At 58.9% G+C, this 8,453-nt stretch overlaps 2 protein-coding genes across 3 annotated transcripts; one reads left to right on the top strand and one right to left on the bottom strand.

Moving 5' to 3' along the window:
- The first annotated feature begins 2,951 nt into the window (after nucleotides 1–2,951).
- PCBP4 (poly(rC) binding protein 4) lies at nucleotides 2,952–7,109 on the top strand. Of its 2 annotated transcripts, none has more exons than XM_040466635.1 (12): nucleotides 2,952–3,401; nucleotides 3,546–3,569; nucleotides 3,678–3,710; nucleotides 3,936–4,052; nucleotides 4,274–4,405; nucleotides 4,566–4,694; nucleotides 4,941–5,015; nucleotides 5,180–5,224; nucleotides 5,301–5,364; nucleotides 5,488–5,540; nucleotides 5,630–5,799; nucleotides 6,221–7,109. In XM_040466635.1, exons 1-12 carry the CDS (start codon nucleotides 3,321–3,323, stop codon nucleotides 6,507–6,509), a joined length of 1,212 nt encoding a protein of 403 aa, XP_040322569.1. In that variant the 5' UTR covers nucleotides 2,952–3,320; the 3' UTR covers nucleotides 6,510–7,109. The 2 variants fall into 2 exon arrangements, with proteins under 2 accessions (XP_040322569.1, XP_040322570.1); XM_040466636.1 differs by having other exon boundaries at nucleotides 3,367–3,401; nucleotides 3,941–4,052.
- Nucleotides 7,110–7,656: 547 nt separating this feature from the next.
- On the bottom strand, nucleotides 7,657–8,450 carry GPR62 (G protein-coupled receptor 62; the record flags this gene model as incomplete). The annotated part of the gene is made up of 1 exon (XM_040466634.1): nucleotides 7,657–8,450. A coding segment is annotated over one exon (618 nt), but the record flags the coding sequence as incomplete, so codon positions are not given.
- Nucleotides 8,451–8,453: the final 3 nt, after the last annotated feature.

The following is an 8,453-nucleotide window of genomic DNA, read 5'->3' as shown; positions in this document are numbered from 1 at the left end:
CTGCCCACCCCCACCCCCCCACACACACACTTTCTCTCTAGCCCAGGTGGGTCTGTAGGCCCTGGTTGGTTGGTCTAGACACTGGCTAGCAGAGCCAAGGGAATCCCCCAAGGGGCGGTCCCGTCCACTTGAGTTGCCTGGCCCCAGGAGCCCTCCCCTCCCCCGGATTGTTCTTGCTCCAGAACAAAGCCAGGGTGGACACTTGATCCCTGCATGTGGGGGGGAGCTGGCTAAGCCCCTGGCCCTTTGATTGGGCAGCTGTCATGAGAGAGAGACAGCTGGGGGGGAGGGGCAGGAAGGGGCAGCCGCCATCGCTTACACAGCTGTCACCCCCCCCCCGCCCCCTCCAGCCTGGGTGGCAGGAAGCCAGGGACAGAAGGAGTGGGCACTCGATCTGGGGAGGGGGCCTGGGGAGCAGAAGGGAACACCCGAGGTCAGAGGCCTGGTCTGAGCTTGGTATGTTCTGCCAAGGAGCCCTGCTGACCAGAGGGGGCTGGGCACCCCCAGAGGTGAGCTGGAGGTCAGTATGGCATGACGTGTGGCTGCCATGTGGGTGGCCCAGCAGGGACCCAGGGCCCACCAGCAAATAACTCCCTAGAACCCTGGTGAGGGCAGAAGGGGAGCCAGCACGCCTAATAGGACTGTTTGCTCTTAGGGCCCCTAGGAGACTAATTTGGGAAACCTGTGTCAGGAACTCTTGTTCTCTCCTAAAAACAGGAAAGATCTTGAGGGTGTCTCAGAACAGGAAGGACACAGAGATACCAGCACCAGCAACCCCCAGCCCCATACATACACACATAGCACAGGTGGGTAAACTGAGGTCCATGTCAGGTGAAGGCCTGGCCAAGGTCACCCATGGAACTTGAGGCAGTGGGCTCTACTACAGACCCAGGTACCGTTTGCAGGGCAGAAACTCTAGTTCTGGCCACATTCTAGGCCCTTTGCCCTTTTTTCCTCAAGCCTTATGACCCCAAAAGGTAATGTGGCAATGGTATGGGGACAGTGTGAAGTCTCCCACTGATTGCCACTCCAAAGGAGTCCCTGAGTGTCTGAAAATTCTGGAGCCTAAGACCGTAGCTTTGGACAAGTTGTCAGTCCTTTCCAGACATGACCCACATGTACTAGCCAGGCAGGGGTCTCACAGACTACTAAGTCTGCTCCTCACCTTTAAAGAGCCCTGCTCCAGGAAGAGGACTGACAAATCCAGACGGGACAGCCAGAAAGGAGAGGCGGACGGGGCCTGTGACAGAGCCCCACACTAGCAAGCAGGACTGTGCTTTCCCCCACCTCTCTGTGACCTTGGGCAGCTTATAGACCCTCTGTTGGCATCAGGTTGCCTTCTGTCTGGTGAATTCATTTGTTCAGCTCACCATTATGTTCTGAACACCTTCTCCAGCTTGGCTCTGGTCTGAGCTCTGGGGACACAAGGAGAAGGTGGAAGCCTTGGCCCCTGCTCTAAGGGGCTCCCAAGCTTGGCTGTCCAGGGAGGCACAAACTAAGCACGTCATTACAAGTGCTTTGCTGGAGGAAGTGCATGCAGCTGGGGGAACATTAGCAAGGGCAGCCAGCATGAGGCTGGCCAGGATGCTCACAGAAGAGTCCCTGTATCCACTGTTGACTTCTGACCTCTGGAGAGCCTGTGGACAGGACTCAAGGGGAGGGAGGAGCCTGTGCTGGGGAGACAAGTTACTGAGTGCTTGGGGGGACAGCAATGTCACCCAATGGTACAGGGAAGGAACAGGCCTCATGCCGTAGAGTGGCTTGCTTGGGCTTCCTGAGAAAGCCAGGCTGGGGGCACCCCTTTCCTACTCCACGCCCAAGCTCTGGCTAGCACGGGGGTTCCAACGAGGGGATTGGACAATGCTCCACGCCCTTGACCCTCATGTCAGAATAGGGCAGGGGGCTGAGGAAGAAGGTGCCCAGAGGTCTCTAGAGTGCTCTAGGCAGGCACACTCATCCTTGGCTCCCACACCCTCCTGGGCAGAAGGAATTTGCAGAGTTAGGGCTTGGTCTTGGCTCAGCTTTGGCACCAATTGGTCCCACTCCATTTTCTGCCTTGGGTTCTGGTCCCCCAGTTAGCTCCCCATCAAGGCTGAGCCTTGCTAGGAGACAGCCGGCTGGAGGAGAGGGATTTCCAAGCAGGATTAAGGTTCAGGATTAAGTCGGGGCATGAAAAGGGGTCGGGTAGGGAGGGCTGGGAGGGCTGGCGGCTGGGCTAATCCCAGAAGCTAATCTCTGGCTCCTCCTTCCTCTGTCAGTTAACAGTTAACGGCCTTGACATTTCCCAGCCCCCAAATCCCTTTCTTACCCATCACCCAGTCCCAGGGGGGAAGCATTCTCTCCATTTTATAGGTGAGGAAATTGAGACTGGGAGCCCAGTGACTTGTGTCTGGTGCAGTAGAAAGTATTCCTGGCTGGGAATGTGGCCACTTCTTACCTCTGCAGCACACAGGAGATGGCTTGGAAAACCATTATGCAGACTGCTGGTCTCCTGACACCACCCCCCTTGCCCCATGTGCTGAATGAACCCTGCTGTCTGCAGGGAGGCTCTGCTTTAGTGACCAGTGGAGGTGGTATTCCCAGCCCTTGTGCCCCAATCCCCACAAGCCTCTGCCGGGCAGTGGGAAGCCTGGGGCAAATGGACCCTCCTAGAACCTTGCTATCTTTACTTCCACCCTCCTTTCAAGGCCTTCCTGTGGCTCCCGATGGGCTCTCCAGCCTCAGCTCCAGCAGCAACTCCATGTTATAGTCCTGGGGCAGGGGCGGGGGGTGGGGAGCTCTGGCTCCTGGATGCAAGTGCTTCTCATTTGAAATAACTTCAACCTTAACCAAACTTTCAAGGCCCAATCCACAGGGGTCCCCTTTTCCAAAAGGTCAGAGAGGAGGCTCTCCCTCTCTGGACTCCCATAGGCCTCCTGGTTAATTTTTCTAATATATGTGGGAAAGGGAAGGATACCCATGGAGACTGGCTGCCTACCGCATATGTACTTAGCTCATTTTAATTCTCATAACTCTTTGATGGTAGGACTTGGTAGTCTCCTCTTACAGATGAGGAAGCGGAGGCTCAGATGGGTTAAATGAACTGTCCAGGGTTACCTAGCAAGTAGTTGTATACAAGGACACTGGTCAGTGTGACATTCGAAACTGTCTCTCTTCTGTAGGAATTTAGTTAGTTTGGCTCTGATATCTTCATGTAAGGGCAGGGAACCCAAAAGAGACCTGGGCTCCTCTCTAACCCCGCTTCTGCTGCACCCACCAGAGTCGGCTGGGCACCGTGGACGCACCCCCAGGCCGCTGTGGCCCCAGCCCCGCCTGACAGGATGAGCGGTTCAGATGCGGGGCTGGAGGAGGAGCCAGAGCTCAGCATCACCCTCACACTTCGGATGCTAATGCATGGAAAGGTGAGTGGGTGGGGGGCAAGGTGAGGCATGGCCAGCCAGCAGTTTGTTCTCCTGCGTTCTGTCTCTGCTAGAGCTCCTGTCCCGGCGGAGGGGCAGGGCCTGGGGCATTGGTGCTCCCTGACTCTACTCTTGTCTCATTTGCAGGAGGTTGGCAGCATAATTGGGAAGGTAGGTGCCCAGTTCTGTTCTGTGTAGACTTCAATCTGAGGCCTTAGGCCAGGTGTGGGGGCAGTGACCAGTCAGGCTAAGAGCCATTCTGTATTTTGTCTCCTACAGAAAGGAGAGACTGTAAAGCGAATCCGGGAGCAGGTGAGGATGGAGTTTGGGAGAGCTGCCCAGGGCACCTGGTTTGGAGGGGAGGGGAGATCCCTAGCTGCATTTTCCCTGAACCCCACTATTTGGGATGACCAGTGAATGCCCTTGGAAGGTAGCTGTTTCCAGCCTTGGCCGGGGCCTGGTGAGTGGGCAGGCAGACAGGTTCCTGGCAAGGAAGTGGAGAAGGAGACCTGCTGCCCGGCCTTTCTGTACCCGCAGAGCAGTGCCCGGATCACCATCTCTGAGGGTTCCTGCCCCGAGCGCATCACCACCATCACTGGGTCCACAGCAGCCGTCTTCCATGCAGTCTCCATGATCGCCTTCAAGCTGGATGAGGTCCGTGGGTGGCTGGGGTGGGAGGCCAGGGGTGGTTCCCTGGGGCAGGGGAACAGGGCTCCAACTCCACGCAGTGGCTGTAGGTGGCAAGAAAGGCTGAGCCCGGGGCAGGGTTCTTTCATTAGGGTGGGATTTGGGCAGGGCTTCCCTCCTTCAAACCCCAGCAGGAAGGTGCTCCGGGGGTGGGGCAAGCACAGCCAAACCACAGTCTTCCTACCCAGGACCTTTGTGCTGCTCCTGCAAATGGTGGAAATGTCTCCAGGCCTCCGGTGACCCTGCGCCTTGTCATCCCTGCAAGCCAGTGTGGCTCACTGATTGGGAAGGCTGGCACCAAGATCAAGGAGATTCGAGAGGTGAGGAGAAGGGGGATACCACCCTCGGGGAGTCCTACCCTCCACTTCAGAGAGTGGACCTGGGCTTATGGCTTCCTGTCCCCTGGGGAGCTCTAAGCCTGGGCAGCCCTAGCCTGGATTACGAGGGCAGCCAGAAGTGGCCCCTGTTCTCTGCTTGCAGACCACGGGTGCCCAGGTGCAGGTGGCGGGAGACCTGCTCCCCAACTCTACAGAGCGTGCTGTCACTGTGTCCGGGGTACCTGATGCCATCATCCTGTGTGTGCGCCAGATCTGTGCTGTTATCCTGGAGGTGCTGCCCTGGTGCAGGGAGAGGGGACGGGGATGGGCCCTGGTCCGTCTTGTCAGGCCACCAAGTCCTATGCATATGGCACTGGGTGGAGGCAGGGCAGGGCTGCAGGGATGGACTGGGAGCTCCAGGGTGTCGGGATGCATTTACCCTGGGGGTCATGGGAAGGGCCTTGAAAACATAGGCCCTTGGGGGATACAGGGGGGCCTGGAGGGTCCTGACAGAGCCTCCCCCATTTGTGCCTTCTAGTCCCCACCCAAAGGAGCTACTATCCCATATCATCCAAGCCTCTCCTTAGGTACCGTCCTTCTCTCTGCCAACCAGGTGAGGTGGAACAGTAAGAGGGGTGAGAAGCATTACTGGAGAAGGGACTTGAGATGGGGGAGGGATGGAAGAAGGACTTGGAGGTTGGGTGGGAGGAGGAGTGACTGGCCAAATTGGTCTGACTTGTCACAGTAACCCCCCTTCACCCACTTTGTCTCCCACAGGGCTTTTCTGTCCAGGGTCAGTATGGGGCTGTGACCCCAGCTGAGGTGAGTAACCATAGCCCAAGGGAGTCCTTCCCAAACCAGGCCTCCTCTGACTTCTGACCCTTCTTCTTTGGCACAGGTCACCAAGCTCCAGCAGCTCTCGGGCCACGCAGTCCCCTTTGCCTCACCCAGCATGGTGCCAGGTGAGCAGCCCTGCAGAAGGAGGCAAGGGCACACTCCAAGGGGCAGACAGCCCCCTTGGGATGTACATGGGGAGGCAGGAAAGGCCCAGAATCACATCTGATCCCTCTTCTCCTCCCTCCCAGGACTGGATCCTGGCACACAGACCAGCTCACAGGAGTTCTTGGTTCCCAACGATGTGAGCAGGGGATCGGGTAGTTTGAGGGTGGGCAGCAGGGGCCCAGGAGTCTGGGCCTGGCCTCGGGTTGAATTCTGTTGTCCCCCCAGCTGATTGGCTGCGTGATCGGGCGCCAGGGCAGCAAGATCAGTGAGATCCGGCAGATGTCAGGGGCACATATCAAGATCGGGAACCAAGCAGAGGGTGCTGGCGAGAGGCATGTGACCATCACTGGTTCCCCTGTCTCCATCGCCCTGGCCCAGTACCTCATCACTGCCTGGTGAGTGTGGGGAGGGGGTGTCCCAGGTCACGGGGCTTATGTGCCTGTGAAAAGCACACTTGGGGCGGGAAAGCTGATCTCCCTTCTCTGTCTCTGTCTGGGTGTGTCCTCTGCCTCCCCAACCCTGCCTTTCCCACTCCATGTTGCCCCATCTCCCCTCCACGTCTATTCCTTGTGTCTTCTTTTCCCATCCCTGTCTTTTTCCACTGGGTTTTGCCCTCCCTGCGTCTCCTCTCACCCCGTACCTTACCTGCTTATTCTTTCTTCCCGTTTCCCACTCTCCTGCCATTCCTGTTCTCTCGGGTTGAACATTGTTCTCGATTCCTCTCCATCTTTCATCTAATCTCCCCTATATTTGCCCTCATTGCCCCTCTCTCACCCCCACCTTCCCCTGCATCTCCCCCCATATCCCTCTCTCCAGTCTAGAAACGGCCAAGTCTACCTCTGGGGGGACGCCCGGCTCGGCCCCCACAGACCTGCCTGCCCCCTTCTCGCCGCCCCTGACGGCCCTGCCCACAGCTCCCCCAGGCCTGCTGGGTACACCCTATGCCATCTCCCTCTCCAACTTCATCGGCCTCAAGCCTGTGCCCTTCTTGGCTCTACCACCTGCCTCCCCAGGGCCGCCGCCGGGCTTGGCGGCCTACACTGCCAAGATGGCAGCAGCCAATGGGAGCAAGAAAGCTGAGCGGCAGAAATTCTCCCCCTACTGAGGCCGGCTGAGGCACAGGCGCAGGGGCAGGCAGGACCACCGGTAGGGGCTGCCTCTGCACCCTATCTGCCCAAGGAGACTCCACCCTGGGGTCCCAAACACCACTAATGCCCAGACGCATGGATGCACCCCCCACCCGGCCCCGGTTTGTGGGAGTAACTCCTCTTAGAGCGGGAGCAGTTTCTGGCCCAGGGTCTGGGGAACTGCAGCAGCTCCAGGGTAGGGGGCTCCACCCCCTCTAGCTCTATGCTTGGATGCAGGGAGCATCCTTAGTGCCCTCACTTCAAAGGGTCACTCATGCACTCCCCATCCCTTAGGGCTTCCCAGTCTCCTGCTCCTCTGTGGGGATCAGGGAGGAGGGCTGGGGGGTGGCTGGGGGCCATGCTTCTCTCCCCACCTCCCTGCAGATTCCTGCTGCTTCCACTGATACCCTTTTGACTGGAATGGACTGGCTGGGCTTGGCAGAGGGCAACCCAAAGAGGGGACCCTGCTGGGCAGCTGGGGGAGTGGTGTGGAGGCAGGGGCCGAGTTCTCAGCAGCAGACACTCTGTACAGTTTTTTCAATCCCTGTTTTTGAATAAATATTCTCAGAGACCAGGAAGCTGTGAAACATTGTGGGTGTTGGCAAAACCTCCAGAAAATGGGTGTCGACAAGGTCCCGGAGGACCCCATCTGTGAATCCACTGGTCCCCATTGGGCTTTGGCTCCTTCCACATGCCAGTTTTGGGGCTTCGGGCCCTTTGGGGTCATGTTGTTCAGCCTCCTGCCTCTGACCACACTGATCCAGTTGTTTTCTGGGCACTTTAGAAGCTGGTAGAGGAGTTCCAGTAGCTTGGTTCAGCCTCTCCTTGGTGTAGATGTCAGGGAAGTCCTTCTGAGTATCTCTCCACTGGTTCCTCCTGCTGTGGCTGTTACCTAGACCTTGCCCTGCTTCGTCCATCCCTTTGGCTGTAAACCCTTAGAGCCCACTTCTCTGTGATCCTGCCCACTTCCTCTCCTTCCTTGGCCTGGGGACTAGCCGTGAGTGTCCAAACCACCTAAGCTGGAGGAGCTCTTAGAGATGGTCCAGGATACAAATGGGAAAACAGGCCTAGGAAAGGGTAGGTCTGTATACAAAGCTATGCAGAGTCAGGCTCAGAACCCAGGATTCCTAGCTCCCAGAAGCCTCTTGGCCTCACCAGGCTGCAGGCCCTCTTTCTCCTGTTCCAGAGCCAGAAATCCAGGCAGGGCACCTGCCTGGAACTGTGCAGGAGTTTGGATGGGCCTCCTTCTGACACCACCATCTTTCTCCAGTGCCAGCTCAGCATAGGAGACAGATCTCCTCTCAGGTGGCCCCTGTCATGCTCAGGTTCTCCCCTTCTGGCAAATCTGGGGCTTGTTCTGGTGCCCCAGGAGGGCCTAGGGCAGGGCGCAATGAAGGTCCCTGGAGGTGCTGCAGAAATGTTGGCAGGTGCCAGGCCCGGAGAGTACAGGTCCGCGGGGGCTGGGGCAGAGCCCGGCGGGCAAGGCGGCCCAGTGCCCGGCGTACGGGGCGCTGTAGCAGGCCATACAGGAAGGGGTGAACCGCGAAGGCCGAGTAGGCCACCCAGGTGACGGGCGCCTCAGCCACTGCGGCTTGCTCAGCGGGCGCCAGGCACGCACAGCCATAGGGCAGCCAGCAGGCTGCGAACTGGCCCACGGCCAGGGCTGGGGCCAGGGCTGCTTTGCCCCCAGGCAGGCGAGGCCGGAGGGGTGGCAAGATGGAGAGGCGGCTATCCAGAGAGTCGGAGCGCGGCCGGGAGCCGCGCGCGGGTCGCGGGGGCCGCAGGGCCGCACGGCGGGCCACGAGGAAGATGCCGCCGTAGGCGCCGAGCAGCAGGAGGGCCGGTAGCGCGAAGGCCAGCAGCGCCCAGAGCGGCCGGAAGGGCCCGAGGCCACCGGCCAGGACGGAGCAGCGCGGTGGAGC

Source organism: Herpailurus yagouaroundi, unplaced genomic scaffold, assembly GCF_014898765.1.
Source record: "Herpailurus yagouaroundi ecotype Mexico unplaced genomic scaffold, PumYag 64482, whole genome shotgun sequence".
NCBI lineage: Eukaryota > Metazoa > Chordata > Mammalia > Carnivora > Felidae > Herpailurus > Herpailurus yagouaroundi.
Note: the sequence above shows the minus strand (reverse complement) of the source record. Positions and strands in the feature narration are given on the sequence as shown.

What these genes read in the sequence shown, in the direction of transcription:
- PCBP4 (XM_040466635.1), top strand. Translation starts at nt 3,321, where the DNA reads ATGAGCGGTTCAGATGCGGGGCTGGAGGAGGAGCCAGAGCTCAGCATC. An exon ending in TAAAGCGAATCCGGGAGCAG is followed by an intron (nt 3,711 to 3,935) that starts GTGAGGATGGAG and finishes CTGTACCCGCAG; the next exon opens with AGCAGTGCCCGGATCACCAT. An exon ending in AGTTCTTGGTTCCCAACGAT is followed by an intron (nt 5,541 to 5,629) that starts GTGAGCAGGGGA and finishes TTGTCCCCCCAG; the next exon opens with CTGATTGGCTGCGTGATCGG.